This window comes from Selaginella moellendorffii, unplaced genomic scaffold, assembly GCF_000143415.4.
Source record: "Selaginella moellendorffii unplaced genomic scaffold, v1.0 SELMOscaffold_50, whole genome shotgun sequence".
NCBI classification, from domain to species: domain Eukaryota; kingdom Viridiplantae; phylum Streptophyta; class Lycopodiopsida; order Selaginellales; family Selaginellaceae; genus Selaginella; species Selaginella moellendorffii.
This window is the reverse complement of record NW_003314311.1, coordinates 1,052,878-1,077,958: the sequence shown is the minus strand read 5'-3', so window position 1 is coordinate 1,077,958 and position 25,081 is coordinate 1,052,878. Positions and strand designations below refer to the sequence as shown.

At 45.3% G+C, this 25,081-nt stretch overlaps 4 protein-coding genes across 4 annotated transcripts; all 4 read left to right on the top strand.

Annotated features, from left to right (window-relative positions):
* The first annotated feature begins 3,400 nt into the window (after nt 1-3,400).
* LOC9633902 (NFX1-type zinc finger-containing protein 1) lies at nt 3,401-8,192 on the top strand. Its single transcript, XM_024686783.1, has 2 exons — nt 3,401-7,221; nt 7,274-8,192. The coding sequence occupies exons 1-2, from the start codon at nt 3,401-3,403 to the stop codon at nt 8,073-8,075; spliced, it is 4,623 nt and encodes a 1,540-aa protein (XP_024542551.1). The 3' UTR covers nt 8,076-8,192.
* Nucleotides 8,193-9,297: 1,105 nt separating this feature from the next.
* LOC9633901 (pentatricopeptide repeat-containing protein At4g02750) lies at nt 9,298-11,094 on the top strand. The gene has a single exon (XM_024686687.1). It carries the CDS (start codon nt 9,298-9,300, stop codon nt 11,092-11,094), a length of 1,797 nt encoding a protein of 598 aa, XP_024542455.1.
* Nucleotides 11,095-11,701: 607 nt separating this feature from the next.
* LOC112350459 (chitinase 2-like) lies at nt 11,702-12,866 on the top strand. The gene is made up of 2 exons (XM_024686686.1): nt 11,702-11,770; nt 11,836-12,866. Exons 1-2 carry the CDS (start codon nt 11,713-11,715, stop codon nt 12,864-12,866), a joined length of 1,089 nt encoding a protein of 362 aa, XP_024542454.1. The 5' UTR covers nt 11,702-11,712.
* Nucleotides 12,867-13,489: 623 nt separating this feature from the next.
* LOC112350458 (pentatricopeptide repeat-containing protein At4g02750-like) lies at nt 13,490-16,201 on the top strand. The gene has a single exon (XM_024686685.1). It carries the CDS (start codon nt 13,490-13,492, stop codon nt 15,371-15,373), a length of 1,884 nt encoding a protein of 627 aa, XP_024542453.1. The 3' UTR covers nt 15,374-16,201.
* Nucleotides 16,202-25,081: the final 8,880 nt, after the last annotated feature.

Below are 25,081 nucleotides of genomic sequence, written 5' to 3'. Positions count from 1 at the left end.
GAGCATTTACCATTTCCAAATGTTGCATTACTGCACTCACAAATCTCCACAGCTGATGCCGGAAGTGTCAGGCATTACATGAACAATATATGGCTTGGTACCTGTTGAAAACAACATCGTTTTAAGTTGAGAAAGCTGGAAACAAAGCTTTCTATGTCGGTAGCTTGCTTTGCAGCATGGCAGTCTCCGACCACCCTTTCCAAAGACGGCATTCTCAGTTCAAATTTTCGGTTCGTTACGGCTGGCCGAAAGTCAAAACCACGAATCAAAAGAGTTTAATGCCTCCACGATCTTGTCAATAAACAAATATCAAACATGAGACACTCCGATGTGTGGAAGCCTTTCGACAGAAAGATGTTGCACGCCAGCCATGAACCACCAGTTTCCCTCAGCAGATGAGCTTAGCTGCCTCAAACTATGCAGTCCAATCTTCCATTACTCCACCAAAACATACCCATATCCGAGGTTGGGAGCATTCAGTATGAGGCTTTTGTCATAACACGTAGTTCCAAGGCACTTAAGGAACTTGAGACTGGAACTTTGGAGCACGATTTCGGCTGACCAGTAGAGCACAAGCATCTCTAGAGCAGGGCACGAACTCACAAACTTGGAAAACTTCTTGGATTTTCCATAACCAACTGACTTCACCTTCAAGCAGCAGGGAACCAATCCGTCCAGCTCAACTTCTCTAGGATACGTGATTTCTAGAAAGAGTGTGAGTTCGGGCAGGTTGCAGCCGTTGGATACAAAACGAAACCTGCTTTAAAGCCTCAAAGAGCCTAGAAATGTTGACAGGCGGCGACCTTTCACGCAGGGTGCTGCACAAAGCAGCCTCGATCACCTCGGGATCATCAGGAAACAAAGTTGAGCTCCAGTCTCGGCATGTAGCTCCTCCACTGCTTGCACACTTGACCTAGCTCCAATGCTCGAGCCAGATCTGAACAAAAGCTCAGGCCCTCATCCTCACCATGACAGGGTAATAGCTTTTCATAGCTTTTTAGCAACAAGGTTTTTCTGCACATCGAGGTCACAACGGAGCTCGAGCTCAATCTTCTCGTTTTCTTGGTTTTGATGCGGTGCTGCTGTGCCGGATGAGGTGCTCATCCAGATCATGTCGTGTTCCTCAAGCAACAGGTGGGCGCGCCTAGCACTCCATCCGCTTGTTTTGCAGGCCTCCGCCAGCTTCTTTCAGCACCAGCCGTATTGCAGCCCCAAAGGCTCTACGCGTTGAGCATCTCCGCCGTCAGCCCGCAGCAAGTTCGATGGCTTCTGTCCAAAATGTCGGCGTGCAAGGAGCAACTCTGTCTCCCCGTCGAGCTCCTCTTTCTCACCCTCCGCGCAAGCCATTTGCCCAGTTTGGGCATTTGTTCCAAGCTCGACTGATTCTTATTCCTAGCTGCACTCTCATCAGCTGCCCTGAAAGTAGCCTTCGGACTTCTCGACCTTTTTTTACAAGTGAATTCTTCGAGCTTTGGGAGTTCAGAGGAGCTCAAGGCTTTGAACCGAGAAATTGTGCTCCAGATAATGGAGCTCGCGGCGACACACAAAAACTCTCTTTTTCTCAAATTTTCCTTTACTTTTGCATGGTTCTCCAGGCCAGAGTGACACAGTCGTATTCTAATCTTCACACGCGTATAAATCCACGTGCACACGCACTGTGAGAATTTATGTGTCACTTGATTGTATCGTCATCTTCATATCGACCGAACTTCTTCATGAACAATCAAATTCCTGGGAAAATTGAAGGAACAGATATAGCTTGTGACTTTCCTTCCAATCAGTGTGCTTGATCAATCTCATTCGCTGCAACGCTTTCTAAGAACGTTCAAACACAAGGTAATTGAATCTAGAGAGTTAACTACATGGACACGAGTACAATCTAAACCACAGTGTGTGTCCTCCTACGAACATTGTAAACAACGTTGAATGCATGTTGTGTCAAAGATGGTCTAGATTCTGGACTCCAGAACACGCACTAACACCGAGCATCGTGGGATGCAGCCGACATTGTACCTTGGACAGGGATTGGAATAAAACAGATGTAAAGCCAGAATCACATCTGCCGCCCATATTAACTTTGGGAGGGACTTTGGGCAAAGAGAACCTAAAGTGAAGGGCTCTAATGGAATACTGAGTTGGCCTCAAATAAAGAATTCAGCGAATAAAGCCTCAAGCGTGATCATCTATAAAATAAATGCCAGTGAACCGTAATGAAAGCGGGCGGGAGGCCGTTTAGGAGATAAAACGCTGTGATCACAGTCTTGGAAGCCTTTGGAATCGAGACGCCATGGCAAGCGGAAGGAGAGGAAGTGATCGACATGCGGCAGCTGCTCTGCAAGAAACCATGGTAAGCAAGAAAAAACTCTCTCTCTAATCCATACCCTTCCTTTTTTTCTTTTCGCCTTGTGAATCCAGGAAGAACCTTGCAGTCGTGCTTTTCGTTTGAAGCTGTGTCACAACGAAAGCATCAGATTAGTGATGGTTACGTTGCAGCTAAGCATGCAGGCTCTGGTGGAAACCATCAAGAAAACTTTCAGCGAGCTGAAGAGCGCGAGCGGCATCGTCATCAGCTACGGCGACTCGGAAGGAGAAACAATCACAGTCGAGACGGACGAGGACCTGAAACTAGCACTCGGGGACATGTCTGCGAGCCAGGCCGTGCCAAGGTTTTCGGTGCGAGAGAAAGCAATGGCGACGGGTCTTGCTCCTGCAGAGCCTTCCAGTCAGGCAGGACCATGCAAGTTTTTCCAGCGTGGCTACTGCCGAAATGGATTAAGATGCAAGTTTTCACACTCGAGCAATAACAGCAGCACCGGAAGTACCAGCATCGTGAGACCGGTGCTGCTGTCTGCGTGGTCGATTGAGAGGTGGCTCGAGAATCTGATAGGAAGATCCCCGGCAGACAACATCGAGGAGCTGAGCTCGCCACCGGGACTAGAGATGCTATGCAAGGTAGCTTCAAGCTTGCAGCTCACGCGCAAGGCGGCTGATATGCTCGCGAAGCTGCTGACCAGGGATGAAATGCGGTCTAGCATGCTCAGGCACGAGACAAATAAGATATATGGATCTCTGGCCGAGTCGAGGTATGCGATGCAGCTCCAAGCTCACATGAACAATCAGATGCCACGCACGGACGAAGGTTTGAAGCCATACCTGTTGCTGATTGAAGAGCTGCAGCTGCGAACTTCCGATGGATGGAAGTATCTCCCCCTAGACGCCGCCGAGAAGCTGATCGCAGAGCTTCCGGAAACGCCCCTGAGGGACGAGCTAGCCGAAAGGTTGGGCGTACTGCTCGAGCACAGGAGAAAACTCTGGCTGCAAATGGCCACATCAGATCCTGACGCAAGTTTACAGGCAAGTTCTGATGAAAAGAGATTGTTTTTCGAAAAACTTACGTGGAATGACGATGCAGGGACCGGAGTTCCGCAAGATACCGATAATTCCCAGCAAGGACGAGCTCCTCAGCGTCATCCCAACCGCAGTTCCGGTCAACAAAGTTGGGCTTCGTTACACCTCAGTTCTGGAGTACTTAGAGACGCACTTCCGGCTGCTGCGAGAGGACTTCATCAATCCACTCAGGCAAGGGATAAAGCAGTACATAAACAGGCAGGGAGGATACTTTGCGGAGGTGAGGATATATAGCAATGTGGAGCTGAAAGGAGTACGTTTCACACTAAACGGGATAGAAAACAAGGTGTCGTTCGTTGCAGAGAAAGTCAGGAACAAAACGAGGGAGATAAACTGGGAGCAGAGCAAACGGTTGATGTTTGGCTCCTTGCTGTGCATGTCAAGGGATAACTTTCAGACCATTACCTGGGCAACGGTGGCAGGAAGGAAAGAGTTGGCTCAGAATATGGTGGACCTTCGTCTTTTAGATGGAAGTGATCTCGACGCATCATCCAAATACGTCATGGTCGAGTCTGCAGCAGCATACTTCGAAGCTTATTCTCATGTTTTGAAAAGCTTGCAACGAGAGGACATGGAAAACATACCTTTCAAGTCGCATTTGATATCGTTAGAGAAGCATGTGAAGGAGCCAGCGTACTTGTCACAGAGAGCAGAGGGCGATAGATACGACTTCAGCTCTGCTTTCCCTGGAGGCACGAAAGAATTCGGTCAGTTCAAGTTTCATATACTGCAAGATTGGCCTGAGTGGAACTCAACCCTGGACTCGAGCCAGGTCGCAGCATTGAAGCACGCTTTGACGAAAAACCTCGCACTGATTCAAGGACCACCCGGCACTGGAAAGACGTTCGTCGGGATGCTTATCGTGAAGTTGCTGCTTGCAAATCTAAAGAGGGAGGCTACAAAGACAGGACACTTTAGCACTGCAGAAGATGTTCCCGACCTCTTTGGACCTGTTTTGATTGTCTGCTATACGAACCATGCACTGGACCAGTTCCTGGAAGGAGTTTTTCGTTCTGAGAAAAATGTGATCAGGATAGGAGGTCGAAGCAAAAACAAGCAGCTAGATGGCCGCAACCTGCAGACTCTTGTACAGCTGGCAAGGGAGAACCGGGATGTGCAGGGAGCTTACGTGAGAAAGGCAGTGGCTGCTAGAGACGACCGGAGGCGACTAGAGGCAGAAATACGCCGGTGTGTGGATGAGCTGAATCTTCCCTATGTGTCAGAAACTCTTCTTCACGGTGTAGCGACAGAAGATCAGATAACAAATTTATTCTACCTGGGACGCACGAGCGCATTAGCAGGAAAGAAGGTGGTAGAAGCCTGGCTGGAAGCTGAAAATCTCAGATACGTTGATGTTCCAGCTCGAAGAGTTGAGCAAGTAGCTAACAGGTATGTCGTTCTGGATGATGAAGTCGAAGCAGCGGACCTGCATGACCAAACGGTAAATGTTCCCCGCGAAGAAGGGAGACGTACCCAAGGCTTGGCTGCTCCAGGGGGCGGTGGTTGGGTACACGTCCAGACTCGGCGTCGGAGTCGTCCGGTTGAAGCAGTTGAGCAGCAGCAGGATCCAGTTGTGAACAATGCACACCGTGACGAGGTTCCACTTGAGCTCCTGGTAGATTATCCTGACGTTTGGAGCCTTCCTCTGAGGGAACGAAAGAGGCTGCACGAGTATTGGCTTGATGAGATACATGCCAACGCTCAGAAAGAACTTACCAGGTTCAAACAGGAGTATGAGGCCGCTTGCATTGAGTGCAAGGCAGCAGATAGTGAGGTCCAGTTGAGTTTGCTGAGGAGGGCGAAAGTCATCGGAATGACCACGACCGCCGCTGCTCGTTTGCATGACATTCTCGTAGCGCTCAAACCTGAGATTGTGGTCGTGGAAGAAGCAGCAGAGGTACTGGAGAGCCACATCCTTGCTTGCATAAGCCCGTATACCAAACATCTGATCCTCATCGGCGACCACTTGCAGCTGCGGCCATCGGTCGCCACCTTCAGGCTGGCTCAGAGGCATAAGTTGGACGTTTCCATGTTTGAGAGGCTGGTACAGAGCGGAGTCGAGCACACCATACTGAAGACGCAGAGGAGGATGAAGCCTTGCATTGCGAAGCTGATCTCGTCCATCTATCCACAGCTGAGGAACCACCCTTCTGTACTCGAGTATGAGGACGTGAAGGGAGTCAAGTCGAGTTTGTTCTTCCTCGATCACAATGCACCTGAAGAAGCCGGTCACGAAGCTGGAAGTAAAGTCAACCTTGCGGAGGCCAAGCTTGTTGTGGAGCTCTGCAGCTATCTCCTCAAACAAGAAGCATACGCCCCAGGAGATATAACGATACTGACCATGTACAAGGGACAGGTCCAGGAGATAAGCAGAAGGCTGAAAGACCGCTTTCAGTGTCGCCGGGTAACGGGAAGACCGCTTGGACCTGAAGCCGAAAACTCAGAAGCCACGGATAGTTGGATGCCGAGAGTGTCCAGTGTGGATGATTTTCAGGGAGAAGAAAACGATATCATTCTGTTGTCGCTGGTCCGGAGCAACCTGGTACCTGGTAAGGAAGACGAAGGCACCATTGGTTTCCTCAAAACTGGCAACCGCGTCTGCGTGGCGCTCTCCAGAGCTCGCAAGGGACTGTATATCTTTGGGAATGCACAGCTGCTGGCGCTCAAAAGTCCTCTCTGGAAAGGCATACTTCACGGTCTCCACCAAGACGGACTTATGGGCTCCAAGCTCGTCCTCTGCTGCCAGAACCATCCAGGTGTGGAAACGAGCGTGCAGCATCCCGAGGATTTTCTCCAGGTTGGCGATGGTGGCTGCAGCAGACCCTGTGAATATCAGCTGGAGTGTGGCCATGCCTGCCCGAGAAGGTGTCACCCGGAATCTCACGACACTTTTATATGTCCGAAGATGTGCCTCAAGCCATATGACGGATGCACCCATCGTTGCGTGAAGTCTTGCCACGGGAGGGAAGACCCGGCCTGTCCGCCATGCAAAGAACCGGTGCTGAAGACGCTTCCAACCTGCGGACACGAACAATCAGTGCCGTGTTCGACTGATCCTGCGAAACTTACTTGTCGGAGTCCATGCAAGAAGTTACTCTCATGCGGCCATGCCTGTCCGGAGCCTTGCGGATTGCCGTGTGCAAAGTCGTGCAGGCAAGTTGTCCACAAAGAACTGCCCTGCGGCCATGCGACGAAGATGATGTGTCCTCAAGATCCACGGACGTTTTCCTGCCTTAAGCCGTGCAGAGATATCCTTCCAGACTGCGAACACAGATGTGAAGGAACATGTGGTAAATGCAAGCAAGGAACGGAACACATACCATGCCAGCGGCCGTGCAAAAGAGATCTCTTTTGCGGACACCAATGCAAAGCGAGGTGCTCCGCTTCATGTCCACCTTGCTCGGAGCCTTGCCAGAAACGCTGCTTGCACAGCAGATGCGCCGCCATCTGTGGAGCACCATGCAAGCAGTGCCTCGAGCCTTGTTCCTGGAACTGCCGGCACTTCAGTTGCACGCTTCTCTGCTGCGAGATCTGCCAGAGACCACGCTGTGACAGACCATGCACGAAGCGGCTCGTCTGTGGTCATCCCTGCATCGGCCTGTGTGGAGAGCCTTGCCCAAGTGCCTGCCGCGTTTGCCAACCTGGTACTTTCGATGCAATCACACAGCTGACGTTGGAGGAATGCGAGAGTTCCGACAGATTCGTGGAGCTTCTGGACTGCGGCCACATCTTCGAAGTAACTGGACTGGATCAATGGATGGATATGGATGACAGTGCGGAAACTTCTTCCAAAGCAATCGTCCTTAAGTTCTGGTAAGTTGACCACCTTGATTCGATGTTAATCTATTCTTTTGTTTCTTTGCAGCCCCGCATGCAAGACGCCTGTTCGGAAGTCTTTCCGCTATGCGAACGTAGTGAAGAAAAAACTGCATCAGATAGAGCTCGTCAAGATGAAAGTTTATGGACATGAGCAGACAAGAGCAGGAATGGCCATGCTAAGCAGGAAAGAATACAGGCAGGCATTCCAAATTTTTGCGGAAGTCATCAAAAACCAGCCCGGGAACTTCGAAGCACACCTTGGAATGGCTCAAGCTCTATGCGGCTTGAAAGAATTCGGGTACGCAGTTACTCACCTCCGATTTATAGCCAAGAGAAGCAGCCTTGCCGCAGATATCCGAAGTTTGCCAGTGCCACGACTCAAGAGGCCATACACTCCGGTCCCCAGCAGCTTAGACTTGAGCTTTGTCGCAGCTCCAAGCCGGTCTCTCACGATCCAAGCGCTCATCCAGTGGGGATCGGCACTGACAAGCCTGACAGAATTCTCCGACGCTGTGAGACTCTGTGAGATCGTTCTCAAGCACGACAGCACCAACGGTAGCGCCAAACGCTTGAAAGAAATGGCGGAGAAACGACTAACTCACCAGGTAGTGGAAGCCGTGAGCGCCGAGTTCTCAGCCAGAGGGCACTGGTACCAGTGTCCAAACGGTCATGTCTATGTTGTGGGAGAATGCGGCGGCCCAATGCAGACATCGCAGTGCCCTGACTGTGGATCGATCATCGGCGGCGAGCATCATCAATCAGCTGCTGGGAACACGCACTCGACGATCGATGGGAGCGACCACGCGCTCTACAGCGATCATACCGGCATTGGAAATCTTCGCATCTAGCCCTACTAGGGTTTAAGGTTTAGTCATATATAAAACGAATATCCGTTCATGTCCCGTGAGCTGCTGTTCTTGCTGCAGTGTATGCCGATAATCCGAGAGCAAGAGGAAGATATCGCATCAATGCCGCAGTTGATATAGCTGAGGATCTCTGGCCATCTAAGAAAAAATAAATTCATGAAGATGGGGCCGAGATTCAAGCCGTGGAATCAGATGCGAGCGGCGCATTCGATGACCTGGAAGCGCTCCAGCTAATTCGCGTCCATGGCCGCGACAAGCAGGGCAGGAGAATCGTGCGAATCGTGGGCAAATTCCTTCACGGTGAGCTCACCCTAGCCGATCGAACCCTGGCATTTATTCTCCTCTCTCCTTTGCAGCGGCGATCATCGACATGCAGCGATTGCAGCGCTTCCCGGTGCTCAAGCTTGCGCGCTTTGAGCTCGAGAAGGTTGCTCCTTCTTTTCTTTTTTTTCTCTCTTCATTGTTTTTGTTTTGTTGCAGAAAAGGTGTTCTATCTTTTGGCACAGATTGGTGGAGCTCTTCTATGGAAACGACGCACCATCTTTGAAACAAGCATACTATGCTTTAGCTGTTGTGTTCTGCATTGGTCCGGAGGATGGAAATGAAGGCAAATACGTCACAGACGGAATATGACTGAGCTCGTTTGGACACGTAATCTGGTTGAACTTGAAGTAAAAGGATCTCGTTTAGCATATTGTCCGTCGCAGCTTGTTCCCTTTTATTCGCTGAATAGGTAACGAAAGTCAGAATGTGAAGCAAGAATTCTCACCACGGAGAAAACGCAAACCAGAGCATTCTTTGCTGGCTAAGTTGTGCTCCTAGAAAAAATATGAACACAACTTCTTCCATGGCTTCCTTGCACTTGTGTCTCTATAGAATACGAATTATATGTGTCTAGAACAATGCCAACAGAAAGGAAGAAGAGAAATGAGATTTTTTCTGGTGTGGTTTGAGTGAATTGAGCATGCATGTTTCTGAGAATGAGCCCCATGTCTTCCACTACTGAGAAGGCCTCTCCACCTGAACGTCGAGCTCCATCACCTGAGCACAAGCTCTCGGTTCAAAGCCTTGAGCTTCTAAACTCCCAAAGTTCGAGGAGAAAAATCAATCTAGCGAGGCTCCAAATTCCTTATAGCGCTTGTAACAGCAAACCTTTAAAAATCTTTTAGTATCCAAATATCTTATAAGAGATGAGTTCGTCTAGATGCAAACTTGCCTTCGATCAACCACGGGAGGCAAGAGCTTCTTCCAGGTTGAATCCACCAGGGAGAGTTTCGCCACCCTCCTCAAATCATGCGCAAGAGCCAACGATCTGGCCACCGGCCGGGCGCTCCACTTCGAGATCCTCCACAGCGATCACAACGGGGACAAGCTCCTGGACGAACTCCTCCTCCAAATGTATGGCAAGTGCGGCAGCGTGGAGGACGCCCGGCTCGTCTTCTCCCAGATGCGCCATCCAGGCCTTTCCTCCTGGAACATGATGATCGCCGCGTATGCCCGCAATGGGCATCTGGGCCACGCCAAGAACACCTTCGATCGAATGCCGCGCCGCGATTCTGTCTCGTCCAACACCATGATCTGGGCTTTCTCGCTGGGATCCAATCTCTCGGACGTGAAGAACACCTTTGATTTCATGCCCGAGAGAGATCTTCGCTCCTGGAACTCACTCGTCGCAGCAAATGCCCAAAAGGGGGATACCCATCTCGCCAATAGAGCGTTTGATCGCATGCCCGCCCGCGATGGCGTCTCTTGGAACGCGATCCTCTCGGCTTGCCTTGACAACCCGGATGCCGCGCAGGGGATCTTCCACGACTGCCCCGATCGAAGCATTGCATCGTGGAGCAGCGTGATCCAGGCGGTGATCGCCGCTGGGCAGATCCACCGCGCGGTGGAGATTTTCGAGCTCATGCCTGCTCGCGATGCCTGGGCCTGGAATGCGATCGTCACGGCGCATGGAGCGAGCTCCAATCCGGCCGCGGCGAAGAAAGCTTTCGATCAAATGCCCGGAAGAGATGTGGTAGCGTGGAGCTCGCTCATCCAGACTCTCCTCCAGTCCTCGAATCATTTCGCTACAGCGGAAGAGGCGTTCCAGCGATTGCCCGCCCGGAATGTGGTCTCCTGGACGATGATCTTGCTAGCGCGATCGCAGCGCGGCGACCTGGCCGCCACGAAATCCCTCTTCTCCGCCATGCCCCAGCGCGATCTCGTGGCCTGGAACGCGCTCATCACCGCGCACGCGCAGTGCTACCAGGAATCCAAAGCCATCTTCGATCGAATGCCCGCCCAGAGCATCGCGTCCTGGAATTGCCTCATCACATCCCTGTCGCTGGGCAAGAACACCGAGACCGCGAGGCAGATCTTCGACGCGATGCCACAGCAGGATTCCAACACCTGGGCCGCGATCATCACCGCCTACGCGCAGAACGGCCGCCTGGATCAAGCGCACGAGATCTTCCAAACCCTAGCGCTCCAAGATCGCCAAGAACAGGGCCAAGAACCCCAAGAACACCGCAATCTCGCGGCCTGGAACGCGATCATCGCCGCGCACGCGCAATTCGGCAATGGCGCCGACGCCGTCGCGCTGCTCCACGCGATGCTGCTCGAGGGATCGTCCTCCCCGTCCGACGGCTCCTTCCTGGGCGCGCTCAATGGATGCGCCCACGCCGGGCTCGTGGAAGAGAGCCGATCGATCTTCCAGGCGATGGCGAGCGACTATTCGATCGCGCCGCGGCTGGAGCACTACTGCTGCGTGATGGAGGCGCTAGGGCGAGTGGGGCAGCTGGATCGCGCCGAGGAGCTCATGGCCGCCATGCCCTATTTGCCCGACGAGGTGGCGTGGGTGGGGTTTGTGGGCATCTTCCAGATCCATGGGCAAGTGACGAGGGCGGTGGCGGCGGCGCAGCAATTCGTGGATGCCAATCCGGCGAGCGCGACTGCCCAGGTGCTGCGATCGGTGGTTCTTCGCTGGGCGGCGTCTGGCGCGCAAAACCGAGAAATTTGAAATAAGAATATTTTCTGTCAAGCTCTGGTATATGCTCGCATTTAGTTAAACTGGATTAATTCTGTTTTAATCAGATTAATTTCACCTAAGCGTTGTTTAAATGGATGACTAGATTTTAAATTAGTTTTTTAAAGCCTGGATTAGTTTGCTTTTAAGTGTTGTTATACTTGATTAGTGTTAAAATGGATTCCTGGATACATTAAACATTAAGAAGTTTGGAGTTCATCGAATTGTTTTTTCCTCAGCAAAGCAAACAATACAACAAACCTGGAGGAAGAAAAGGATTGAGCAGCAGCGCTACGAACATCCAACACTTGTCAAACCCACAGTGTTTGAACAGCTGCGGACAGACAGTGTGGATCCAAAAATCTTACCAATCCATCGTCCCAGTTTTTGGAACCTTTGTCGCAAAAAACACTGCCCAGATTCAATGCTTCCGCAAGATGATTCTCTCTTCTCCTCTTCTCCAACTTAACAGCTTCGCGAGCTCGCTTACTCTATTGCCAGATTCTCACGGCCGCCGCCTGCAAAAAAACAGCATTCGCTTACAAACCTCTATAAAATCCACGACTTAAGAACGAGAGGAAGATAAAACTTCGTACCTTTTGTCTTGTACGGATGATGGAGATGAAGCCACCGCTCTTCGTTGCGTGCTTCCTGGTTGCCGCCATCACCTGTAAGTCCATTTTTTCTTAGCAACTGGTCTCAAAGCTGTGGTTTTACCCTGCCATGAATCAGCAGGTGGAGCACATACCTGTGGCAAGTTGCGGGAGATCGAGAAGGGAGACACTTGTCTGTCGCTCAGTCAAGCTCTTAACTTGACACTCCAAGACTTCATGCTCCTCAATCCCAAGACGAACTGCAGCAGCTTGATCGTTGGCGAGGAGATCTGTGCTTCTTCCTGCTTCCGAAAACTGGTTTCTCCCAGATACGGCCAACGCCCCGTGGTCATGGATTACATTGGTGCTATGGGAAACTCCACCGCCTTCGACGACGTTCCAGTGTCACCAGATGTCGACCACTTTTTCATCCTCTCCTTCGCCATCGACGCAAATCGTTCCGGAATCGTTCAAAACGGGAGCTTCATCAGCTACTGGAGTGATGGTCTCACGCCAGAGAGCGTCTCTGCGATAAAATCCAAGCACCAAAACGTCAAAGTCCTGCTCAGTCTGGCTGGCTACAGCTTACAAGTCGATGGTCAGTCGGATCCTTGGATCGTTCGCTGGTATGACCCCTCCGACGCCGACCTGTGGATCGACAACGCAGTCAAGTCCATTAGCGCGCTCGTGCAAAAGTATCACCTGGACGGCGTCGACATCGACTACGAAAGCATGGACGACCCAAGCAACTTACGTCTCTTCCCGTTTTGCATCGGAGAACTGATCAAGGCTCTCAAGAGGAACAAAGTGATCAGCGTTGCCACCATCGCACCTTACGGAGCTTCGGCCCCTTACTACCGGAGCCTCCTCCGGTACTATGGCGACCAGTTCGACTACATCAACTTCCAGTTCTACTCCTACAGCAACGTCACCAATGCATACGACTACGTGCAACTCTATCACTGGATAGCCCAGGGATTCGACGAGAACAAGCTGATGGTCAGTCTAGAAATCGACGGGACTTCGGGACGAGGAGTGCAAGGAGCGGAATTTTTCAAAGCTGTGGAAGAGATAAAAAAGACACGCAAAGTACCGGGGATGTTCCTATGGTCTGCTGAAGGCTCTCAAGAAACCGGGTTCCTTGTAGAGAAGGTAGCACAGTGCACACTTTAGATGGAAGAAAAGCTCTAGATGAAATGGAAAAAGCACTCTAGATGGAAGAAGCATAAAATACATTGAGATTCAGAGTTAAGAGAAATCGAGAAAGGATAGACACAAGTACCTCCTAGCTAATAAGCTGGAATTCGCGAATAAGAGTACCCTTTGAACCCACGCCACGAGTAATACGCGATCCTCGTCTCATAGAACCCTGCCACGAGCAGCCACACAAGATATGAAACTCAAAGAAGGGAAAAACTCCTTACCTGGTAGAAAAACTAGAATTCCCAGCAGCAAGAACCCAAACGCCTGCGATGTCTCTCCGCCGATGTGAGCCGTGAATATCAGATGCGAGATTACGATGAAAATTGTCCCACAGAGCAGCAAGCCGATTGCTAGCAGGATCGATTTCCAAGGCACTTGATCGGGGATATCATACCTAAACCGCAGATCCTCGCCAGCAGGGCCATAATCATCAAAATTTCTCCTCCCGCCCTGCGATCGGCTCAATCCCTCGCTCGTCGGGACTCTGGAGTAACGCGTTTCTCTCATTTTCTCTAAGGAACCCTAAAATTTCTTCCAAGGGAAAAATAGTATATGCCCCGAGAGAATCTTCTAGGCATATTCAACCGTCGTTCATGGGAGGTTCCTTGATCCAGCGGCTTAGGTCTTGCAATTCCCTGGCCGAAGCTCATCAAATTCACGCCCAGATCCGTCGCGACGGCCTGGACGTCGATTGCTACACCTGCAATGTGATGATCCAGGCCTATGGGCGATGCGGCAGCGCCCAGCAAGCCCGATTGATCTTCGATGCGATGAAGAGCAGGGACAAATTCTCCTGGGACTCGATCCTCACGGCCTACACCCGCAATGGGCACCTGGAAGAAGCCTGGGCGGTCTACAACGCCATGAAGGAATGGGGGCTCTTTGCGATGAATGCGATGCTGGGCGCACTGGCGTCGATCGGCAGCATCCACGATGCCAAGCAATTCTTCGATTCGATGCCCGGAAGGGACCTTGTCTCCTGGACGCTGCTGCTCAACGCCCTGACGCGATTGGGGCTCTTGGACGAGGCCCAGGAGCTCTTCAATCGATTCCCCGAGACTGATCTAGTGGCCTGGACGACGGTGTTGATTTGGCACGCGCGTGGTGGGAGGCTAGCGCGCGCAAAATCTCTGTTCGATGCAATGCCGGAGCGCGATCTCGTCTCCTGGACTGCGTTGTTTTGGGCATTTGCCCAGGCGGGGAATCTCCAGGAAGCTAAAGAGCTGTTCGATTCCATTCCGGAACACGACACTGTAGCGTGGACGGCCATGATGTCGGCGTACGGCCAGAATGGCCACCTGATGAATGCCAGAAAGACGTTCGATTCCATTCCGGAACGGAACATCTATACGTGGACGGACATGATGATAACATATGCCGAAAGCGGGCATCTGGGTTTTGCAAAGAGAATGTTCGATTCTATGCCGGAATGGAATCTTGTGTCGTGCACCGCCATGCTAATAGCTTACGCGCGATCGGGACATTCTAAAGATGCCGAAAGAATATTCTATGCTATGAAAGAAACCAACACGTACACGTGGACGGCAATGATTGCGGCATTTGCCCAACACGGCCAAGTGGAGAAAGCAAAGGAGCTGTTTGAGAGAATGCCCGAGATTAACTTGTACGCGTTAACATCATTGTTGTCAGCTTACGCACAAAACGGGTATCTTAAGCACAGTAAGCTTATCTTTGATCAAATGGAAGAACATTCCATAATTTCGTGGAATGTGATGCTAGATATGTACGCCCAAGCCGGGCATTTGGAGGAATTGAAGTGCCTATTTGATTCTATGCAAGAAAAAGACCTAAGTTCTTACAATGTAATGCTGTCAAGCTTCGCACAACATGGTTACCTTAAAGAAGCGAAACTAATTTTTGATAGAATGGAAATCAGAAATCTAATATCATGGACTGCCTTGCTTACTGCATACGCCAAAAACGGTCATCTCGATCGATCCAAAAGGACATTTCAAGGCTTGCTAAGCCAAGATGCAATCCTTTGGAACTCGATTATTGGTGGCTTCGCACAAAATGTAGAGTCAAGGGAAGCGATCCAGCTCTTTTACGAGATGAACCTTGTGGAAACCCCGGACGAAGTCACATTTTTGTGTGTGCTCCTGGCGTGGTCACACAAAGGAGACGTGTTCTCTGGAAGAAGCTTGTTTCGATCGATTTGCTTTGATTTTGAAATGGCCCACAAGAAGCAGCATTACAGCTGCTTGCTGGGATTGCTCAGTCGAGCTGGTTACTTGAGCGAGGCTGAAGAACTCATAGCCACCATGCCATTTGCGGCCGAGAATTTAGACTGGACGTGTCTATTAGGAGCCTGTAAGAGTCACAGGGATGAGAAGCGAGGAAGTTTTGCGAGTCAAAACGTCTTGGGCTTGGACCCATCGAATGGTTCCGCTTATGTGTTGCTAGCAAATCTGTATTCGGCAAAAGAGAGAAAGAAAATTCCACACGTCATGTCGTGAATGACTGCAACGTTGGCAGCAGCAGTGCAGCATGATAGTTTATAACACAAAACGGGGCGTACACTGGTTACCCTGACATCTTCAAGCTATTACATTCTCTAGAACAATGCTTTTTTTTCTACGTGATCGCCATTCAGAATCTAATGGTTGGAATGTATCAGTTCTGGAGCCCGTCCTTGCTCCGGTCAAACGTTTGCGCCATCCCGACCTTGAGCAAGAGGCTGCTCAAGAGCCGAGAGCCTGAGTCAAGAGGATGTTGCTCTGCTTGTGGACCACGTCGACACAGACCAAGGCTGAGAAAGGTGGTGCAAAGCTTTTTTCTTGAAGCTGTTATGTAGACTTGAGATTGCCATGCAGCAGCAATCCATACTTGAGGCTGCTGCTGCCGGCACGATGTGAACGCAATTTTGTCAACTCGGACACCTTCTAGCCTCATTAGTCTGAAAAGCTTTGCCCCAATACCACTGTACTCGTCTCTTCGAGGTTGCCACGTTTGTTTCCAAACCTCCATAGCATGAACTTGTCCACAGAGCTGTAGCGCTTGCTGGATAGTTCTTCACAGATGAACTTCCTTCTCCTCCTCTTGTCTCGGCCTGTAGTTATAGTTTTGCTGGAAAGAAAGCCAAGAGTACAAGCTGGCACAATGACTGGGCTTTAAGGATCAACGCCTTGTTTGGGATGCCACATCGTCCAGATGTATGATCGTGCAACATGGAAAAAAGTCGCACAGCTGCTGCTGCTGCTTACTAATGATTCAGGGATCCGAACTTCTTATTGAAAAGAAATTAAATTTAAACCAAACAATAGAATGTTTATAAATTATAAATACTTTAAAATTTATAAACTTTATAATACCACTACATCATATATATATATAGAATATGCTTGTATATTCTAGGATATTCTCCATTTAATATTGAAATAAATCTTGTATTTTTTATTAATTGTGAGGTTCCATGCACTCACATTGGTGGAGATAAAGGGCAACTTTGATTGTTGTTAGGATTTAGAATTTTTGTTTAGATCTAGCTTTTGCATTGTTTAAATCTCCATTTTCATATACTTTTTCTTAACTTCTTCTTTTTGTTCTTTCTTTTTCATTCATCTTTATGGTAGAGTAGTAATTTCTTCCTTTGGCTTTGAAGTAACAATTGATTCAATTACTCAATGGTATGTAATTGCAATTGAATAATCTAAATTCAGTTGATGGTAACATTCATAGCATATGGTATAGCTCCTTTTGGTCTTGCTATCAATCCTTGCATCCGACCGGAGTTCTTCTGTTAGAATCTGGAAATGATATGTACTATTGGTTTGATCACTTTAAGGTGATTGTCACATATCATTTTTGGGATGATATTTGGTGTTTGCATAAGTTTCCCATGTGTCTTCAAGGGATGACATTGCAATAATACAATAGTTTGAATGCAACTACTTGTGAGGATTAAAACATTCTCCTAGACATCTTTAAATGTGCATTTAGATATGCCAACGATTGTGATAATGTTTTTCAACAATTGCATCATCTTCGCCAAGGGCCATTTGAATTTGTAATGCAATTTAGCATTTGTTTCTAAAGCCTTTTACTTCATGTGGAGCCAAATATATCAGAGCAGATCAAGTTAAGAATATTATGGCCAACACTTCGTCAAAATCTTGTAGGACTTGTGCATGCATTTGCTCTAGCCACCCTTGACAATACTCTTTGCTTGACATAACATTATGAGACGTTGTTTCTTCCATTTCTCTTTGCACGTCCTTCTAACTCCACTTCCTGTGGGAGATGGTCATATTTCAATGGAGGTTGATGCTGCTGCTACCCGAATTCAAGGATAAGGGCGAGGACGTGATCGTGACTGTGATGTCTATTGTTGGGCGTATGATAAAGTTAGTCACACTTATCAGTGTTGTCGGCATTTTCCGGATTGGTGACCTCCATTTTTTATGTGGAGACCTTGGCATCAATAACGTTTTATTGGTACTGCTGCAATGGAAAGTTTAGATACCAAGATGTTTCCGAGAAACAAAAAGTCACATAAATAATAGAGGGACCTTGTGCGAATAAGTTAATGACCCTTCCATATTTCTTTTAGGAGTATCATCAAAGGGTTCATTTGAGGCTTCTCATTCTTCTTTCCATATTGGTTGATATAGACATATTTTTATTTTCTATTGATCGGCCTATTGCCACACATTGCCATCTACATTTGCGTTGTGTGATAGAGCCAATTTTCATTCTTTATGGTAATGGCTCTTGAGTTTAGAGTTGTAATTATTATAAGTGGTGGCAAGTTAAGCTTTTGACTTCATCCTTAGTATGGATTGGTTAAGGTGCAACTATGTCAAATGTGACTTTGAGACTTTTCTCCTTTATATAATATTTCTTTATATTTCTTTCATTCCTTTCACTTTTGTTCCTCTTCATCCCTCTACTTCAATCATTTTTATCTCCTCATTAGATCCTTCTATATTTCCATTTTGTTCCTTTCTTCCCTTTTTCGATGCTTTCGATGGTCTTTGTGTTGTAGTGGTTAACTACTTCATAAAGGAGTATACTAATCTCTTTGAATTTGACCTGTCATTTAGAGTCAAGATTGCAACACGTCATCCTATTCCAACTAGGGATGCTCACCAAATCAAGGTTTTTGTTCATCATCGGTCACCCAAAGAGATCAATATTTTACATGTAAACGTTAAGGAGATGTTAGAAAAGGGTGTTATTCAAAAGTCACATGTGAACCTCATTTTGTGATGAAGTTTGATGAGATTATTTGTTTTAGCATCAAGTATCATTTGTTAAAGAAACTGATAATCCCAAATTTATACCCTCTTCCTCACATTGTTCTTTTCATACACTATTTGGTTTGTACGAGTTCTTGGTGATGCTATTTGATTTGAACAATGCTCCAACAACTTTCTAGCAGATGCTAGACGAAGTTTTTTGGATATGCCGAAAGTAACTACTGACTTTATTAATGATGTATTGATCCACTAGGAAGGAATGTGGGAGGAACACGTCTGTGATGTTCATAAGGTGTTGGATCGACTTTAGAAAGTTGGTTTAAAACTAAAGTGGTCAAAGTGCGTGTTTAGGTCCAAGGATACAAATTATCTTGGGTATAATATTTCTTGTGAGGGTTTGCAAGTTGATATTGACAAATTTGTGGCTGTTCTATATACTCGTGTTTGGGATAGTGCAAATTTGTCAATTGTATAGGCTCACTTACTCATCATTTTCTTTTAACAATTTCAAGGTTCTAATTTAGTTTTGTTGCAAATTAAATTCCAAGATAATCAAAAGTTAATCTCATCATTTCATGAGGTTGTGACCAAGAGGTTGTGTCAATGTTGTAATAGATAAACATTTCATCAAATCTTTAAAATTACATGTATTGTTTTTATAATTTAGCGTTTCATATAAAAGTGAATGAAGGTCTATTGTAAAATAGAGATGACCAAGTCATTCTAGCAAAATTCATATTAATGCATTTAGAGCAACTTGTTTTTGATAGCCACATTATATAGTAACTTCCAATAAGATTTATTGTTAACACTCAGGTAGCAAGTATTTTAAAACTCATTTACTAAAGAAAGAGAATTAATAAAGAAATCAATGCAAGTAATTCCTTATTTGAGAAACAATTAAAGTCCTTAAATGTGGAAAATGACTAAACCACCATGCTAGCTAAGTCTATAGTTTTATACATATATTCTGTGTAAACATTATCTTCAACCCACTATAAATGTTTAAGCTTGTATTCTTTCTTTGCATCTTTTAAAGTGCTTATACCTTTTAAATTTTAGCACAACCACTTGTGCTCATTATAGTATTTAATACATTTTTTTAATGTGTTCATGTAAATTCTACTCTTAATGGAGTTTCTTAGATGACTAAAACCTTATCTATACTGTTATTATAGACAATTCTAATTCCTCCTCAATTAGTTTGTGCTTTATTACTCATGAAATTGCAAAGCATTAATAGTGTTGAAGATGTTATTCCAACTAGGTATGTATTATTTGGTAGTGTTCAAAAAAGAATTTAAAATAGTATTTCTTTAAAATAACTATCACCGTCAAGAATTATGTTTATAAAAGGATTTTCTAATAAAGAGAGCTAGTAAATAAGGGAGTTGACAAGAATAATCTGATACACTAAAGAATATTCTATTAAATTTTTAGCTGCAATATTTTCATTAAACAGATATTTAAATAAATTAGTAATTTAAGTATTGTGAGGGCCAAGTGTATGGCTATGATACCGTATACTAATATTAGCATAGTGGGATTTTGGTAGCTATCAGATTGGTTTCAATCCAGACCACTTGCTTTTGTATATAAACTAGGATTTTTGGGCTAATTGATATACACATTTTCTATATTCCCTTTCCATATTCCAAACACTCACATTGGTGGAAATGAGGGGCATTTTTTATTGTCCCTAAGGAATGCTTGAATTTGGGATTTTGGTTTAGATTTAGCTTTTGTATTGTCTAGATCTAGCTTTTTCCATTTCCTTTCTTTTGTTCTTTCTTTTCAAGATTTTGGTTTAGACCTAGCTTTTTTATTGTTTAGATCTTCCTTTCCTTTTAGTTTTTTCTCATTTCTCTTCTTTTATTTTATCCTTTTCATTCATTTTCATGGTAGCGCAACAATCTCCTCTTCTGACTTTAGAGCAGTAGTTGGTGCAATTGCTTGATGCCATGCGATTGCAATTGAACAACCAAACTCAATTGATGGTGGCATTCACAGCATATGGTACAATTCCTCCTACTCTTGGTGCCAATCTTTGCGTTCGGCCAGAGTTCTTTCATAGGAATCTTGGGGATGATATGTACCATTGGTTCGATCATTTCACGGTGATTGCCATATATCATTCTTGGGATGATGTTCAACGTTTGTGTGACTTTCCCATGTGTCTCCAAGGGACGATGTTACAATGGTACAATGGTTTGAGTGCAGCCACCTGTGGGCATTGGAGTGTTTTTCCGAACATCTTCAAACGCGTATTCAGATATGCTGACAATTATGATGATGCTTTCCAACAATTGCATCATCTTCATTAAGGGCCATTTGAATTAGTGATGCAATTTTGCATTCGTTTCCGAAGCCTCTGGCTTCGTGCGGAGTCAAATATGTTGGAGCGGATCAAGCAATGAATGTTGTGGGCAGCACTTCATCAAGATCTTTTCGGACTTATGCATGCATTTACTCTAGCCACCCTTGATAATGCTCTTCGCTTGGCACAACATTATGAGATGTCGCCTCTTCCTCTTCTTGCTGCACGTCCTTCAACTCCACTTCTTGTGGGTGATAGTCATGTTCCAATGGAGGTTGATGAAGTTGGTCACACTTATCAACGTTGTTAGCGGTTTCTAGATTGGCAACCACCATTTCCTAGGTGAAGACCTTGGCGTCAATAATGTCCTGTTGGTGTTGCTGCAGTGGAAGGTTTGGATAGTGAGATGCATCTGGGAAATGAGAAGTCACGCAAGTAATAAAGGGACCTTGTGCGAATAAGTCAACGACCCTCCATCTTTTTTTCGGGAGTATCATCAAGGGGTTCATTTGGCACCAGTTTATCCAATATTTACTTTCCAAACTCAATTTTATAACAAATAGTTTTCTATTATTTTCTTTGTGTTAGTTGATATAGGTTTAAGTTTATCTTCTATTGCTTGACTTATTGCTACACGTTGCCGTCTACACTTGTGTCGTGCAGTGGAGGTAATTTTCATTTTTCATGGCAATAGCCGTACACATACATGTGCATGGGATGAGGTGGACTTAATTGTGCGTGTGGGCGATCTTGAGCTTGGGTTGCAATCATTATAGGTGGTGCCGAGTCAAACTTTTGAGCTCATTCTTGATATGGATTATTGCAACGCAATCATGCCAAGTATGATTTTGAGGCTTCTCTCCTTTATTTCATATTTTCTTATATTTTATCCATTCTTCTCACTTTTGTACTTCTTCGTCCCTTTGCTTCCACCTTTGTTTCCATTACTTTTGTCCCCCACTACTTCCTCCTATATTTCTGTCTTGTTCTACTATTTTCTTTTCTGATCCCTTTGACAATCTTTGTGTTGCAATGGTTGACCAACTTATAAAGGAGTATTTTGATCTATTTGAATTTGACCTATATTCTAGGGCTAATATTGCCACATGTCATCTGATTCCAACCGGGGATGCTCGTCCAATCAAGGTTTCTATTCGTCATCAATCACCTAAAGAGATCAAGATTTTATGTGCAAATATCAAGAAGATGTTGAAATAGGGTGTTATTCAGAAGTCATAGAGTCCTTGGGCATGTGAACCTCATCTTATGACGAAGCTTAATAGGAGTATTCGTTTTTGCATCGACTATTGTCCGTTAAACGAAGTGATGATCCTAGATGTGTACCTTCTTCCTCACACTGCTAATCTCTTACATCGTCTGGGGCGAAGTCATTGGTTCACTAAGCTAGATCTTGCTTCTGGGTATTGACAAGTATCGATAGCCGAAAAAGATATTTCTAAAATTGCTTTTCAAGGTTCTTTGCAATATGCTAGAGATGACTACTGACTTTATTGATGATATCTTGATCCACTCGGAGGGGACATGGGAGGAACACTTTCGTGACGTTTGTAAAGTGTTGGATCAGCTATGGGACATTGGTTTAAAGTTAAAGCAGTCGAAGTGCATGTTTAGGTCCAAAGACATAACTTATCTTGGATACTGTATTTCTCGTGAAGGTTTGCAAGTTGATCTTAACAAACTTGTTGCTGTTCTAAAGTTCTCTACTCTGAAGTATGTGAATGATGTGCAATGCTTCCTGGGCAAGATGTAATATTTTGGTCGCTTTGTGGATCATCTTTTTGATCGCACTACACCATTGCGAGTGTTGCAAAAGTCATTAATGTGGGTGTTGGTGGATTTCAAAAAGCTATTGATGACTCCTCCAGTTTTGACATATTCTGACTACACTCAACCTTTTATTTTACGCGTGGATGTTTCTGATATTAGTCTTGGAGGTGTGTTGATACAAGAGAGCTCGAGTGTGTTTGGTCAGTGCCATCCCATTGTAAACCATATATTACAACCAGCAAAGGTGAACTACTCCACGACAAAGAAAGAGTGTTTAGCAGTAGTTTGGGGTTTTGAGAAACTTCATGCATATCTACATGGTTCTCAGACGTTACTTGAAGGTAATCATACTACTGTTACTTCATTATTGAAGCGAAAGAACTTGGTTGGTCGTATTGTTCGGTAGGCTTTGAAGCTTTAAATATATGATTTTGATGTTGTTCATTGCCCAAGGCATTCTATGGCTGATGTTGATGCCCTTTCTCGAGTTCCTCTTCCTTCTCCACTCTTTTCTCATATTTTTGACAAGTCTGTTGTTCCAACATCTGTGGATTTTCTAAACAAGGATTCTGTGCGATCAGCAGTTGCTGTACTTAACATTCAATGTCCATAAGGCACAGAGCAAGATCTACCTTCTCTTGATGAGGTTCGCGAGGCTCAAAAGATTGAGCCGTGGATTTAAAAGCTTCGAAATGGGTTTGAAAATCCTGCATCACTTGCTGATGACTTGCCTTTCCGGCATTTACATTTTCAGTATCACCTTGAAGATGGTTTTTTTTTTTTGTGGAGACAGATCCTAATGATCATTTACGGCTGGTGGTGCCTTTTGTCTTTATTTTGTAGTTTTTCCATGCCTACCATGATTCTCCTGTTCTAGATGGGCATATGGGACATCGTCGTATAACCGAGAAGCTGTGTAGGTCTTTCTATTGGCCAGAGATGCGACATGATATTATCCAGTATGTGCGTAATTGCGTTTGCTATTAAGCTCGTAATACCCCCCTCTCGTGCTGCGGAAAGACAGTTAAAGTTAATTGCAGTTTCCCGTCCATTTGAGTTGGTGGCATTTGATCTTATGGGACCTTTTCCATAGTCGACTACTGACAATGAGTATATTATTATTGCTTCTGACTATTTGACTCGTTGGGTGGAAGTTAGTGCTTTTACTAGCGCCTCTACAACTGCTGTTGGATACTTCCTCGTCAATCGAGTGGTGTTCTAGCATTCTTATCTAGAGCAGATTCTTTCAAATAATGGTCTTCTGAGGTATTTCATGTTTTGACGTCTCGGTTAGGGATATGCTACACTTTCACTAGTGCTTATGGTCCACAATCAAATGGTTTGGTGGAATGGCTCGTTCAAATGTTCAAATGGATGATTGCAAAATATGTGAACTTTCAGCATTCGGATTGGGATGGTTATTTGCCGTCTCTTTGACATGCATATGTCACAGGGATGCAAAGTTTTGTTGGTGCTTCACCATATAAACTCCTATATGGTTATGATCCAATATTACTAACAAAGATGGGTTTACCTTTGTGATTGCCACGAGCTACCGATATTAAGTATTTGACGAGCATTCTTCCACTTGTCTGAGTAGAGTCTGCCGAACACTTAGGCCGCATACAAATGGGACAACAATGGCACTACAATTCCCATCATTGTCCACCTGCGGAGTATAAAGTGGATGACTTGGTGTTAGTTCGTTTTCCCCATCTTATGGTACGTGGTTTATCTAAAAGGCTCCTTGCTCAGAGAAAAGGACTATATTAGGTATTGCGACAAGTTGGACCACAAGTTTATAAGGTTTGGCATAATGTTCAGTAAGTCGATCCTCCAAAGATTATGCATATATAACAATTGAAATACTTCATATAAAGGTTTTATGAGTAGTTAATACCACCTACAAATTCACCAATACCTCCTCCTGATATTCCTCTAGATCCCGGCCCATTTACAAGAGAACCCTGATGGTCTTCCATTATTCCGAGAGGAGGGGATGATGTGAGTGTATGGCTACAATGCCGTATACTAATTTAGCATAATGGGATTTTAGTAATTGTCAGATTGATTTCAATTTGGACCACTCGCTCTTGTATATAAGCTAGGGTTTTTGGGCTAATTGATATGCATATTTTCTGTATGCCCTTTCCATATTCCAAGCACTCACAGTATCTAATATTTTTGGGAGTCGCTATCACCTAATTTAGAATAAATTTATTTTAATATTTAATAATTAGTATTTATACTAATTTTTTAAGCTATATATTTAAGATTTTAATTATTACTATAAAGTCTCTTTGAGTGTAATTATATGAAATGCCAGTGTAATTTATAGACAAGGTTTATTTTAATTTCAAACACAATACCAATATCTATTTTTTTAACCTCATGTTCAGACATTATGATTAATCCAAATATAACATTTGAATCCATCCTATGCAAAGGATGAAAGATTTTAGAATTTTAATGTTTAAAGAATTATATGTAATTGGAAATTGGTTGATTATGATGTTGTAAAGCTTCCCATTTATAATATCACTTCCATAACTATAAATTATATCGTGATGATAGTATTGCTGCTTGATGTTGATCTTTTATTATAATATCTTTGAGTATTATTTTTTCTTCCTTTGACCAAGTATTTATAATCTTCATATGTTTGTTGTTTCTTATCTATTAATACTAAATCAAGAAAGATTTAAAGAACTTGAATTGTAATTATAAAGTTTGTATATTTATACAGAGCATGGTTGAAAGAAGAATATTACGTCTAATTGACAACAAAATCTTGGAGAAACTTAAGTCCCAAGTTTTAATATGGGCTTAATCAAAGAAGTTTTAGAAAAAAAAAGTTCTAT

Coding starts and splice junctions, on each gene's coding strand:
- LOC9633902 (XM_024686783.1), top strand. CDS start 3,401: ATGACGATGCAGGGACCGGAGTTCCGCAAGATACCGATAATTCCCAGC. Junction 7,222..7,273: donor GCAATCGTCCTTAAGTTCTG/GTAAGTTGACCA, acceptor GTTTCTTTGCAG/CCCCGCATGCAAGACGCCTG.
- LOC9633901 (XM_024686687.1), top strand. CDS start 9,298: ATGCAAACTTGCCTTCGATCAACCACGGGAGGCAAGAGCTTCTTCCAG.
- LOC112350459 (XM_024686686.1), top strand. CDS start 11,713: ATGATGGAGATGAAGCCACCGCTCTTCGTTGCGTGCTTCCTGGTTGCC. Junction 11,771..11,835: donor CCTGGTTGCCGCCATCACCT/GTAAGTCCATTT, acceptor ATGAATCAGCAG/GTGGAGCACATACCTGTGGC.
- LOC112350458 (XM_024686685.1), top strand. CDS start 13,490: ATGGGAGGTTCCTTGATCCAGCGGCTTAGGTCTTGCAATTCCCTGGCC.